At 42.9% G+C, this 13,941-nt stretch overlaps 1 protein-coding gene across 3 annotated transcripts in view; it reads right to left on the bottom strand.

Annotated features, from left to right (window-relative positions):
* Positions 1 to 427: 427 nt before the first annotated feature.
* Positions 428 to 13,941, bottom strand: part of GLP1R (glucagon like peptide 1 receptor) — a 107,256-nt gene continuing 93,742 nt past the window's right edge. Inside the window, exons 9-14 of one of the 3 annotated variants that reach the window (XR_012158195.1) lie at positions 12,985 to 13,054; positions 12,127 to 12,215; positions 8,803 to 8,941; positions 7,877 to 7,918; positions 3,326 to 3,696; positions 428 to 2,786 (exon numbers count right to left, since the gene is read on the bottom strand). Coding sequence is in view for 1 of the 3 variants with exons in the window: in XM_073338557.1 (XP_073194658.1) it covers positions 3,529 to 3,696; positions 7,877 to 7,918; positions 8,803 to 8,941; positions 12,127 to 12,215; positions 12,985 to 13,054 (508 nt within the window). In the remaining 2 variants the exon portion in view is untranslated. Of the gene's footprint in view, positions 3,697 to 7,876; positions 8,032 to 8,802; positions 8,942 to 12,126; positions 12,216 to 12,984; positions 13,055 to 13,941 lie in introns of all 3 variants that reach the window. The other 2 variants (XM_073338557.1, XR_012158196.1) reach the window with 2 other exon arrangements.

Below are 13,941 nucleotides of genomic sequence, written 5' to 3'. Positions count from 1 at the left end.
GCAGGGCCTGATTCAGTACATGTGCCAGAAGCTGCCTACCAGATCAGGTCCCATTCAGAATCTGAACAGGAAGAGCAGCCAAACTTATAACTTTTAGCCCAGTGGTTAGCATACTAACCCACCACAGAAGAGACCTCCACTTCCTTGAACTACTCCCACCTCAGGAAAAAGTCCAAGCAAATATATGGGACTTCCAGCGTGTCCTGAGCTCAACAGACTCTGGTTTGCAGACAAGCAGAGGGAGAGAGAAAGCAGAGTCTAAGGGCTAGATTCACAAAGGACATAGGTGTCTAACTGCTACTTTAGGTCCCAATGGTATTCACAAACCAGCTGCTATCTAAACTTGTAAGTGCCTAAATTCCCATAGTACCTACATTTCTACCAGTGAGCATATGCAACCCCCCCCCCCCCCCCCCCAAAATCATGACACAGCTGAGCTGCTTGACACTCTGGCTCATGCCTAATTCTGGTGGGATTCTCAAATTAGGTGCATGCCTACCAGTTGTTCAGGCCTTGCATAAAAAAGAGTCAACAGTTCAAAGCATTGTTGTGGCTGCCAGGCATATTTGTGTGTCATTATACAAAACAGACCAATGGACAAGGAGGTGGGAGACCCAGCTCTGAATCCCTGTTCTGCCTGATTGATTTGAAGCAAGGACTTGAATGCAGGTCTGCAATATTGTAGGTACGTGTCCTAACCACAAGGCTGTTGGATATCCTGGGATAGGTCTCTCTCAATCTCTCCTGCTGAAGCTGTTCCATTTCATTTTATTAATTAAATATTTATTGGAACAGAGTCTTAAAGCAGACTCTCCTATATGCCAGGAACATGGCTTAACCAACCACCAACCTACAAATTCATTCTCTCACTTTTTCTTCCTCTCTGGCTCAATGAATATTTGAGTATTTATACACAGTGGAACCTCTTCAACCAGAGAGACAGAGGGTATGTCTACCCTAAAAACTTAAGTCAACCTATATTAGGTCGACTTACAACCACCTCAGTAATTACTGCAGTGGTGCACACTGCAAATCCTCACCAGGAGCATTTTCATCGGCCTAAGAGGGCCAGTGCAGGGAGCTGAAAGCCTGGTCTCTCAGCTCCGCTGGCAGCTTCTTGCTGGGAGCCCAGCTACCCCACATGCTCCCAGGCTACTAATGGGCTGTGGGAGACCTAGAGTTGATTTCCCCCACCTGATGTGGAGTAGAGATTTGAATTTGAGTCTCCCACCCTGAGTACCCGAACCACTGAACTTGTCTTGTTGAAGCTGTTCCACTTTTTAAATAAATAGTCATTGAACCAAAGAGAAAATGACTCTGTAGCCCAGTGGCTAAGGCACTCTCCTGGGAAGTTGGAGACTCAGTTCCACAATTAGGCAGAGTGGACTTGAACCTGGGTCTCTAGCATCCTAGGAGCTCTAACCACTGCAATAAAGACTATGGGGGGCTGGTTCTATTACTATTACTACTTTTCCCCTTGTGACTCTAGCTCAAAGATTGAGAAGGCCCTGCAGGACATTTACACCAGATAGGTATTAGGTTGAGTACCTTGGCTGAACTCCACTAGGAGTAAACAACATGAGAAGAGAGGCAGGCCTCTAAGGTAACTAGGAGTCAAAGTTTTGGTCTTAACCAATACAACCAAAGCTTATTTACACCCAAAGAGACAGAGAAATACCAATCAGAGTGGTATGTAGGGAGAGGAAGAGTATTTTGCGAGTAGTACAGTGTGAAATAAGTCATTAGACTATTTGAATCCTATAAACAGTAGGCCTGATCCTTTGGTCCTTACACAAAGTTCTCAGACTTCACTGGGCAGTTTGCCTGAATAAGGACCACAGGAGTAAGTCCTTTCACATTAAGGGCAGGTCTACACTACAAACTTGCATTGGTGGAGCTGCATCAGTGCTGTAGCACTTCTGCTGAAGATGCTCTAAGCCGATGGGAGAGACGTCTCCTGTCAGCTTAGTTACTCCACCTCTGTAAGAGGCAGTAGCTATGTCAGCAGGAGAAGATCTGCTGCTGACATAGTGGTCTACATAGGAGGGGTGGGGGGTTAAGGTTGTTATAATAAATACGTTGTTCAGAGGTTTGATATGCCTGAGCAAGGTAGTTATACTGAAGTGTGTAGTGTAGCTCTAGCCCAAGCAACTGGGGCAAGGGGTATATAGCTTCTCTTAATCTTCTTATGTAGGCTCTGCCCTTCACAGTGCTGAGCACACTCAGCTCCTGTAGATTTCAGCAGGAGTTGAGAGCAATTAGCACTTTGAGTGGTCCTCTGGACTGGATTCACTCATTTTTAGAAAAAACTTTTGAGTTTACATAAATATTTCCTTTCATCTTGCAACATTGTAAATGGTGACATTTTAAAGGCTCATTAAGAGTATACATTTAAATAGCTCCAGCACAGAAGAGAAAGTACAGCAGGGAGCTGTCCTCAGTGCTAAAAGTGTAGTTACCAAATAAACTCAAAGAACAATATTTTAGTTCCTGGCATCATGAGAAAAGAGCCTTGAAGATACATCATGCCAAAAGAAAACAAACAAGGCAAGAGACAAGGAAATTGAGAGAGTACACGAGCGAACTCCAAGAATTCTGTTATTTCAAAGTGAAGAAAATTTTGCAAGATGTGTAATGGCCACAGTATAACTTTTGCATGTTTGTACATCCAAGAAACGGAGCATACCATCCACAGAAAACATCCACGGTCAGCCACTTACTCTGAGGTGCAACTCATTACTTCCATCCATATTAATATTTGTGCAGCCAACTGACAGTGCAGAGTGCTGTGTAAAAGATTAATGTTCATGTGTTACACTATCAGCGTTAACCCAAAGAACCCATACTCATTAACGGGAGGATAGGCCCCTGATATACAAAGAACATACTTCTCCAAATGAAGCTTAAAAAAAAATAATCAGTAGTGTGCACATTACTGTTTCTAGTTATAGGCTTTATGAATGCCCCATATTTGCCCCTTCGCATCAAGCAGTGAAGCAGACCTCCAACCTTGATTTAGGGATGCTCTTTCCATTTAACTGTTGTGGCCCAGTGACTGTGCCACAAAGAAATATGTTCAAACTCCACTAATGTCTCTTTCTAAAAATAGTGAATATCAGCCTCACCTTTCCCAGTAAAAGTACAAACATGGTTTATTGTCAATAGTCATGTTCTGTATTCTTGTAATTTAATCAGTGGATCTCAGCTCGCCCACCTACAATAATAAGCCATTGACCCTGTGGTTTGTGACTGGATCAATGCACTGCTTAAGTTTTGGACACCTGGAGGCCTCGTGTATTAACAGGAACAAACTCTTAAAACTTACTTTAGACATGCTCAATTTATCTTCTGATGTGTTGATTACATTAGCAGACTGCTTTCCTTAGAAAGCCTTGTCCAGCTGCCTCCAGCAACGAGCAATAGAAGGTTAAGTCTCTGGGTCCAGCAAACATTTTTAAGCTGCGTGCCTGGGTATTTGAGGGTCTTCAGGTGCCTCCTACAGTTCAGTTTGGGCAATCTGTAGCAATCCTAGCTGAATGTGGCTTGGCAAGTGGCAGCATAGACACTGCTGCCCACTGTGCCGCCACTGCTGAGGCTGTTGGCTGGACATTTCAGTGGTTTCATACTGCTGTCTCTCTGGACATAAAAGTGTTCCAGTCTCCAGCGTTCCCAGCTTTTCCGAAACTCTGTCTGAACCTTACACAAGCAAAGGAGGAAACAAAGGCATTTAATAAGGAAATAATCAAGTCTTGAAATAATCCCATTTTGGGACAGGAAAAAATATAACGTATCACACTGAAGGACACTGGCAAGGTTTTAAGGCTCCCTTATTATTGCTTCAAATAGTCTCCCTAATTACCTTATTGGTCCATCACACCATTATTTCATAGGCAAAATAATGACAGCACTTACTCTTATCTCTATAAATAAACCTGTTTATGCTACGCAGCCAGCACCAGCAAGCCTAGTCTATATTACCTTGCTCCAAGCAGTGCTCATCTGCAGTTCTGAAACTGTTCTAAATATGGTCTGGCCCTGTCCTTACTTGCAGTTAGTTTTTAGCACCAATTCAGCAGCAACTGTTGCACATACCCATTGTCAGCAATGAATACACTTTCCTAATGCAAACACAGCCAAAGTGTCCACAGTCTTGTCTACCCTTACAGCGCCGCGGTAGCGCTTAATGAAGACTACCTATGCTGATGGGAGAGCGTCTTGCTTGGTGTAGGTACCGCACCTCCCTGAGAGGCAGTAGCTATGTCAAAGGGAGAAGTCCATTGTCGACACAGGGAGTTTGGTAGGTATAACAATGTGGATTTTCCACACCCCTGAGCAATGTAGTTATACTGACATAAGTTTGTATTGTAAACCAGGAGCTAACTTGGAGCTAACTCCATCCTTGTTTTATGACTGCAAACACTTAAAGATCTGAGGCTACATTCATCCCTGTGTAATTCCATTGATTTAAGTGGTATTACATCTTGGATGAATTTGGACCTTTGGATTTTCAACATGTTCATTCCACAAGGCAAAGAAATAGCAACTATTTACTTCAGCAAACAGCAGGCTCAAGAATTGCATCATAAAGGATAAATTCAATAGAAACCCTAATCTGAGTTTTGCGCTTCCAATAGGTTCTTGACAACAATAGTGAGTTAAAGAAAAATGCCAGTGATGAAAAATACCTTGACCGTGTCCTTCCAAACAGCATTACACCAGATATTGAAGGACATTATACAGTACCTTTGATTATGCACTGCAGTTAAGCATAAAAATCTATCTGCATAAAATAAACCATTGTGCCTAGTACCTTCATACATCAGTTAATTGTCATATCTTAAATAGAAGCATGGGACCAGAATATGGCACATCCAGATGTGGAAGCTTAGCATGCATGAAACCCGCCATCCCATGTCCACTGTAATGGACTAGTTTTGACTAGTGTGTCTGAATGAGTCATGTTGTCCTCTAGTGCCTGGGCCACAGAGAGGATAAGAAACCTACTAGAGGGGTTAGTTAAAAAAGAGTTGTTCTCTGAGGTACCAATTGCACGTTAACTGAGTTTTTGGAACAAAAAGGCAATGGTTCTGCTTCCAAATTCCTCAAAATAAAGCAGAGACACTGTTTAAGGAAAACTGATGGGGGTCTCAGAGACTTTAAGGTCAGAAGGGATCATTATGATCTTCTAGTCTGACCTCCTGCACAAGGCAGGCCACAGAATCTCACCCACCCACTCCTGTAAGAAACCTCTGACCTATGTCTGAGCTATTGAAGTCCTCAACTCGTGGTTTAAAGACTTCAAGGTGCAGAGAATCCTCCAGCAAGTGGCCCATGTCCCAAGCTGCAGAGGAAGGCAAAAAAACCCCAGGGCCTCTGCCAATCTGCCCTGAAGGAAAATTCCTTCCTGACCCCAAATATGGCGATTAGCTAAACTTTGAGCATGTGGGCAAGACTCACCAGCCAGACACCCAGGAAAGAATTCTCTGTTGTAACTCAGATCTCACCCTATCTAGTGTCCCATCACAGGCCATTGAGCATATTTACTGCTAATTGTCAAAGATCAATTAATTGCCAAAATTAGGCTATCCCATCATATCATCCCCTCCATAAATTTATCAAGCTTAGTTTTGAAGCCAGATGTGTCTTTTGCCTTCACTGCTCCCCTTGGAAGGCTATTTCAGAACTTTACTCCTCTGATGGTTAGAAACCTTCATCTAATTTCAAGTCTAAACTTCCTGATGGCCAGTTTATTTCCATTATATAACAAATGGAAGAAAGGGGAAGTTGATAGTAATGAATAATAAATCAGAAGCTAGGAATTGTAGAAAATCGCTAAGGAAAGCAAAGAAACACAAGGAGAAATCTACGGTCAGCATTGTTAAAAACATCCTTCTTATAGTCCTTAAATATATTAGGAACAAAAAGAATCCTAACAATGATATTGGTCCATTACTAGATGAAAATGATGCAGAAAAGTATCAACAATGATAGAAGTGTTCAATAAATATTTCTGTTCTGTATTTGAGGGGAAAAACACAATGTGATCATACCATATAACACTGTTTCAATTTCACTAGTAGCTCAGGAGGATGTTAAACAGCAGCTACTAAAGTTAGATATTTAAAAATCAGCAGGTGTAGATAACTACATCCAAGAGTTTTAAAAGAGCTGTCCGAGGAGCATGCTGGACCATTAATGCTGACTTTCAATAAGTTTTGGAACACTGGGTTCCAGAAGACTGGAAGAAAGCTCATGTACCAATATTTAAAAAGGGTAAACAGGACGCTCCAGATAATTATAGGCCTGTCGGACTGACATTGATCCTGGGCAAGATAACGGGACCGCTGATATGAGACTCAATTAATAAAAAATTAAAGGACAGTGATACAATTAATGCCAAGCAACATGGGGTTATGGAAAAGAGATCACATCAAACAGTACCTGTAATGTTATCAAAAAATATATGATTGATAAAAGTAACAGTGTCACTGTAATATATCAAGACTTCTGTAAAGTGTATGACTTGGTGCCACAAGACATTTTGATTAAAAAACTAGAATGATATAAAGTTAACAAGCCACATATTAAATGGATTAAAAATAGGCTAACTGATAAGTTTCAAAATGTCATTGTAAAAGGTGAATGACCATTGAATAGTTGTATTTCTAGGGGATCCTGCAGGAATTTGTTCTTGGCCCTACGCTATTTAACATTTTTCTCAATAATGTTGAGGAAAACAAAATCATCACTGCTAAAGTTTGCAGATGACACAAAAATTGGGAAAGCTGCAAATAATGAAGAGGACAGGTCACAGACGCAGAGCAATCTGGATTGCTTGGTGAGCTGGGTGCAAGCAAACAATGTGCATTTTAATATGTCTAAATGTAAAACTACACATCTAGGAACAAAGAATGTAGATCATACTTACAGGATGGGAGACACTATCCAGGGAAGCAGTGACTGAAAAAGATTTGGGGGTCATGGCAGATAATCAGCTGACCATGAGCTCCCCAGTGTGACATTGGTCAAACGGGCTAATGTGATCCTTGAATGCGTAAAAAGGAATCTCAAGTAGGTGTAGACAGATTATATTTGGCACTGGTGCAACCACTGCTGGAATCCTGCATTCAGTTCTGGTGTCCACAACTTCAAGAAAGATACTGATGAATTCCGAGAAGAGCCACAAGAATGATTAAAGTATTAGAAAATGTTATCCATAGTTATAGATTCAAAGAGCTCAATCTATGTAGCTTAACAAAGAGAAGGTTTAGGGGTGACTTGATTAGAGTCTTTAAGTAACTACATGGGAAACAAATATTTAACAATGGGCTCTTCAACTGAGCAGAGACAAGTACAACACAGTCGAATGGCTGGCAGTTGAAGCTAGACAAATTCAGATTGGAAATAAGGCATACATTTTTAACAGTGACAGAAATTAACCACTGGAACAATTTACCAATGGTCGTGGTGGATTCACCATCACTGACAATTTTTAAACCAAGACTGGATGTTTTTTTAAAAGATCTGCTCTGGGAATTGTTTTAGGGGAAGTTCTATGGCCTGTGTTATACAGGGGTTCAGACTAGATGATCACAGTGGTCCCTTTTGGCCTTGGAATCTATGAAAAGGTTGAATCAAAGAAACTCGCAGGACTCTGCCTGCCGCTAACCCTGAATTATGCAGCCTGAATCCTTTCCCATAGTCTGTGTGATGAGAAATCACCCTCTAATTTCCTCCAGTGGGTCATTACTGTATGCAGGAACCCTAGAACAAACCTGAACTGACTGATACAATTAATAGTTCGAGACCATTTTCGATTTCTTTTTCTGCAGTGGATGGTGATATGGCAAGCTGGAGCTGCTTTGGTGTCTCTTACCTCGTTGTTGATGAAGCAGTAGAGAATTGCCACCATGAGTCCCTGAAATCCACCAAGACAACAGAACAACAGTCAGAAAAACAGCCCACAGAAATGCTCCAAGTTTTGCTAGTCAAACCTGCAGGGGGAGGAGAATCTCATTCCAACATGGAATGCTCCATAGTTAGAGGAAGAAACAGAAAAGTGGATGAGAGTTTATTCCTCTCTGCTGAGAAAAATCTTGATGACATGACCCCAAACAGCTCCCACAGGACAAAAACGTTTTTAGGTTCCGCCAACCCTTGCGCCTTAAAACTCTCCCCTTTCCCTGACCTATAATTACTCCATACATCAGCAATTCATGGGGACATTGAAATGCAGGCTGAAAAGCCTGTTGGAAGTTTATAAGAATAATGGTCACCCACCACAAATGGGGAAATTCCTATAAAAGAGGTCATGTGAGACAACAGCTGAAAAAGAATCATTACAGAATCCCCCATATCCTTTCTATCCATACTCCTTAACTACCTCCCCACATGCACAGTTATAGTCCTACAGATGTGCCTTTCAAGGGTCAGATTTCCAAAAAAGCATCGTAGAAGCCATATAATTTGCCCTGGGTGACACCATTATAGTTTCCCAGGAGACCATGGACAACTTTTATTTTTAGGTTTTGCACATAAAACAGAAATTAACATGCAGATACAAGGGCCAGATCACTGCTGGAGATCTAGGAAGCACTAAAAAGGAGAGAGTGTGGCATGCCAGGACCAGGACTGGCCACCTGATTTTAGCACTCTGGCTACCCTACTTTTCCTAGGTTCATAATCCTCTAACATCAAGAGCTGAATTAGGAAAGAAATTTAGGGTACCTGCCATGAAAGAAACTGGTTTCCAGCAGCATTTAACATACAAACTGGGCTGAATGTGTGTTTCCTGGGTGTTACCTGGAAGGAGTTGAAGGACAGTTCACAAAAGAGCTTCACAAAGCGTAGCGTTCCTCTGGCATGCTCATCAGTAACAAAGGCAAAGATGACCTCATGGGTCCCCAGCAGCGGGATCAGAGTCAATGTAGACTTGGCCAATCTAAAGTAATAAAGAAAGGGAAGTCATAGCAGGCAGTATAGCGGCTACTGATTTAGCACAGAAATCTGGAAGTTAGGACTCCTTAGTCTGTTTCTGACTCACGGAGTCATCGGGTGACCTCAGGCAAGTTATTTTACCACAGTGTGTCTGGAGTTTCCCCCATGGACAGCAGGGGGATGATGTTTCCACACGACAATATGGGGTTGTGAGGATTAATTCAATAATGTTTGCAAAGCACATTCAGATTGCTGGCTCAAAGGCACTGTAGGCATGCAGAATACTATAAATTCTATATACTATAAATTACTGTATAAAGTAATATACTATAGTATAGTATATTTATAGAATAGTAAATATACTATAAATTACTGTATAAAGAGGAGTGCTGACTGTACAGCGCTTCGAGATCATTGGACTGAAAGCGCCAGCAAAGGCCAAAGGATTATTGAGTATTCCTTAGCACTTACATAGCACATTACATCTTCAAAGCACTATAACTGTAAGTCACTGAGCTTTGTCAAATGAGAGACGTGAACGTAAAGTAAAAGGGAATGATTGCTGATGTTTTCAAGGCAAGCTCCAAAGACCAGGGACCTGGGTAGTGAGGGCAAAACCCAGTGCAAGAGCAATGAGCAGAGATATGAATACACAGGAGGAGAAGAATGCTTCCCAAAACAAAGGTTCTTAACACTGATGAGAGGAGTAAGGCACTGAGCAACACAACCTGGTAATGAAAGATGCCAGATCCCTAAGATGGGAATTCCTAGGCTGCCTGGGGCCAGAGAACCTGCTAACATGTTATCAGCATCTCGTGAGGAGTTGTCATTTGCAGACAAGATACAAGTTGTTCCTCCAGTAAATGGGAAGCAGAGGCTCCAATGGAGTCTCAAGGCTCTCAAAGTCTACTGAATGCAGGCTCTTGATTAGCTTGGCACCCTAGATGCTGTGTTTCAAAGTGATATGCAAGCAGAGAGATGGAGAACCAAAGCAGCTATTTACATCAGTGTGCACTTACAGGCAAGTGGGAGATGCAGGATCACCAATGGACCTAGGCAGGGGATTCTATGGAGTGGCTGAGAGGGTGGTTTAAAAAGGAAATCTAGCAGCCACACTTGCCTTGCAATTAGTGCTCTCCACTGCCACCTGAGGAAGCCAGGGTCAGCCTCTTGCTTCCTCATATAGCAGAAGCTCAACTTGCTCTGGGGACACTCATGGGGGAAAGGGAGAGGCACCTCGTGTGGCTGTGCAGAGCCCCTCTGGTTGGCATATCAACAGTGCTAATGGGTTCAGAAAGGAGTCCCAACATGGCTCTACTCAGAAGGTCTTGCAAAAGTGGGAGAAATACCCTTGTGGGGAATAAAGGGCCAGTCTCCCAAGATAAAATTCTCTGAGGCAGGCAAGAAGTTTCCCAACAACCTCAACTCCTCCACACAGGAAAAGGGATTTGGTGCCATCAAGATCTCCATCAACAAGAGAGAAAGTACTGAGAGGGATAAGGAGAACCTATCCTGCCTGACACCAGCACAGATCGGCTCAATTGCTTTCCAAATACTCTTGAATCTAATCCAGTGCATTTCTAGGGCACCTAGCATTGGTGTATTTAACTACCAAACAACAGCTATAAAGAACACAGCAAAAGCTCGAGACCTTTCGAACTGCATCAATGCCTTTCACTCCCTCCCCACCTCCTCAGGAAACATCAGAAAGGAGAAGTTACCACTAACTTCTTGGAGAAGAGTGGAGAGGAATCCCTGGCCTCCAGTTTTGTTCTCATCACAGGAGCCAGCCTGATCTTTCTAGGCTCTTGGAGTGAAGATGGAACTTTTCAGGGCTCCCACCTAACAACTGTCAATGCCCTTCGAGCTGCAGGGATAGGCTACAGGACTTCAGTATTTCTGGGTGAAAAGGAGAGGATCTTTTGCCAGGCAAGTCTTCTCCTGTTAGAGTGAAACTCTGCTTATAGTGAAGCTTTTTGGGGTGTGTTGCCACAAAACCAACCACCACTCAGAGAGGGCTCCACTGTATCAAAGTTCAAGATTCATAAACCTCCCTATCATGAGGGTCACAGAGGTTGTGATAGCGAGAGATAAAGTGGACCCACGTCCATCTTATCTCTCTCAACCCTCCAAAAGGAGCCCCCTTCTCCCATGCTGAGCACCAAATACCCATTAGACAGCCATTATTTCATGTGCAAAGACAGGCAGAGATTAGCGATTGCTATGGTGAATTTGTTATAACAGACAGAACAAAATGTGATTAACAATGGCAAGGTTTTAATGTTCCCTTGGTCCTAGACTTAGCTACCCATCATATCAACATTTAGAGAGTCCTCTGTAAGTGGAGGTGAGGGTCTTACGTTAAGGTGTCTGTGACATACCAGAGCAAATCCAGACTAGTGGGTCCTTGTTTTGGGCCCTTGAATCAAGGCATCATACTGTTCCACCAAAACATGACGACAGTGGGTCACAGGGTATTGTGATGACCCAAGCTGTCATGCACCAATGCAGTGTCACAATATGCACAGCATTAGGTGGGACAACTTTGTGTGTCGACCAAGATTCATCTGGGGGAAGGATCTTAAAGCCCCAAAGACAGAGAAATCAAGGGATGAAGAATATGCCCATGAATGTTGGTGGTGTGAACAGCTGTCTAGGTGAGCCACGAACAGTCCACATGCAACGAAGTCTGCAAGGTAAAAATTAAATTCATGCAGTAAGCCTCACATACTGTACCAGACAAAGAGTCACACAAATATGCTCAGAAAACTTAGGACACATAGGTCATGATAAGAGAGCACAGTAACTAGTGGAGATGGGAAGTAAGAGCAGTGATGGAAACAAGGACAACAGTGTTTTTCTCCCTGTTTCTTAAAAATAATTGCCTAATGGATTTTTTGTTTCAGTGCTCATGGTAAATTCTGGATTGACAGCCCCAGAAGACCAAGACCTCCATTTAATCCATAGAACAGGTACAACAAAGGCATTGATAGGGCAGGTTTACCATAAGCTCTGTACCCACCAGCGGGCTTCATCTGTGGTCAGTTGTTCTGGACTATCATAGTTATGTGCAATGCCTCCTACATACCACCCAGTGCCTGAAATCTTTAATCTCCTATGGCACGCCACTCCTGCTTGTGTCTCCCTTTTCAAAGGACACAGCAAGTGCTAGCTCACCAAATAACTTACCTGCATTTTGTATCAGTTTTGCACATCAGATTTGCTTGCAGCTTGGAAATGATGATGCATATAACTCTGATAAAGATCAGGAAATTCACCTGGAGAAAAGAAAGAAGTAGCTGATATAATCATCAGGAAGTATATTTGCAAGACAAAACATATGGATGAACATATATTGTGTCAAGGTGTCTATAGACAGGGCCCTGTGTATTCCACGTTTCTGCAGCTGCAGAATTTGCTATGGAATTCAGCTCTTGCCACAGAATCATGCTCCAGAATCTGTTTCTAGCTTTTATGATTGGATAGTTCACCTTTAATAGGTAAATTGAGCATAAATCAAAGAGGTGATGCCTGCCTGAGTCTGCAGACAACTGGAATCAGGAGTTCTGAGTAGTATAAATGGTCCTATTCATCCCAATTGGTGCCCTGTGGTCTCCACAATTCTGTGACTCAGGAATCTAGCATTTTTTTAAAATACAATGGAATTTGTCATTTTGCTGTAGCCAGGTGTCTGGCATTGTTTTTTCTGCCAGAAACAGAATTGATTTCACATGATCATGTTTCTGAACTCAAGTGAGGACCAGGAACTCCCCAGTTTTCCTATAGGACAGTGGCCATCACCATTACATCTTTCATACGGACTCTCACATTCTGTCTCTACCATTAATTCATCCACCATGCAATCTCTTGGCTTTGGCTCCCAAACTCTCCTTGTAGTTTTCTCCCCATTATTACATGTGAAGAGCAGAGCTGCTGTATGATAGCTTTGTTAAGCAAAAGTATATTCTCCAGCATTGACTGCTCTGGTCTCTCCATCTGTCTCATTACATGTATGCTGAATCCCTGTATCTGCTCCTGGTCACTCACCCCAATGGCGATTAGAATGGGCAGTCTGATGATCAGCCAGTAATTCATGTTTTGGTTTCTGGTCCAGCAACTGGGGAGGCAGCAGAGAGGTGAAACACAAAACAAAAAGCTAAGACTATGCATGAAGTCTCTCCTCTCTCATCACGCGTCTCAGCAATGCAGATGATGAGAACTAGATACCAGAAAAGCACATCATGCTGACATGGAAACAGATGCTGCTACTTGTGGTTTTTAGAAACATTTGAATGCCTCATTCTAAATTACAGCACCCAACTGGATGCTGTTAGCCTGTCTCTCTTGCAATCTGATGACTAATCCCCCTACATAATTTTCTGTCATTGTGAAGATTTACAGAATTGAATCAACGGTCCAAATATGACATCTGGCTGAGCAAGAATTCGTTAAAAAAAAAAATCAAATATTTTGCCCACATGGTAGCTACCCTAATCTTTCTATTCAACTTTTTTTATTAAATCTTATAAGTGCCGAAGTCAAATCTTGTTACTTGGCTGTTTATGAATATCCTATAGAACAGCGTTTCTCAAACTGGGATCCACAGGCTCTGCTGATCAACTCCTCTCCCTCCCTCAACTCCTTCTCCTCCTCCTTCTATCTCCCAGAGGCTACTGAAGCCAAACAGAGATTTTAGGCACTAAAAGTCCAATGGCACAGCGGGGCTAAGGCAGGCTTCCTGCCTGCTCTGGCTCTGCGTGGCTCCCAGAAGAGACCGGCACATCCCTGCAGCCCTTTGGGGGGGGGGGTGTCTCTGTGCACTGCCTGCACCCCAAGTGCCAACTCCACAGCTCCCATTGGCCAGGAATAGCAGCCAATGGGAGCTGCAGGAGCGGTGCCTGTGGGCAGGGGCAGTGTGCGGAAACCCCTTGAACACCCCCGCATAGGAACCGCTGCCAGATAGATGTGCTGGTGGCTTTCGGAAGCTGCCCAAGGTAAGCGCCA

This window comes from Lepidochelys kempii, chromosome 3 (genome assembly GCF_965140265.1).
Source record: "Lepidochelys kempii isolate rLepKem1 chromosome 3, rLepKem1.hap2, whole genome shotgun sequence".
Taxonomy (NCBI): Eukaryota; Metazoa; Chordata; order Testudines; family Cheloniidae; genus Lepidochelys; species Lepidochelys kempii.
The sequence above is the reverse complement of the archived record's forward strand: the minus strand, read 5'-3'. Positions and strand labels throughout refer to the sequence as shown.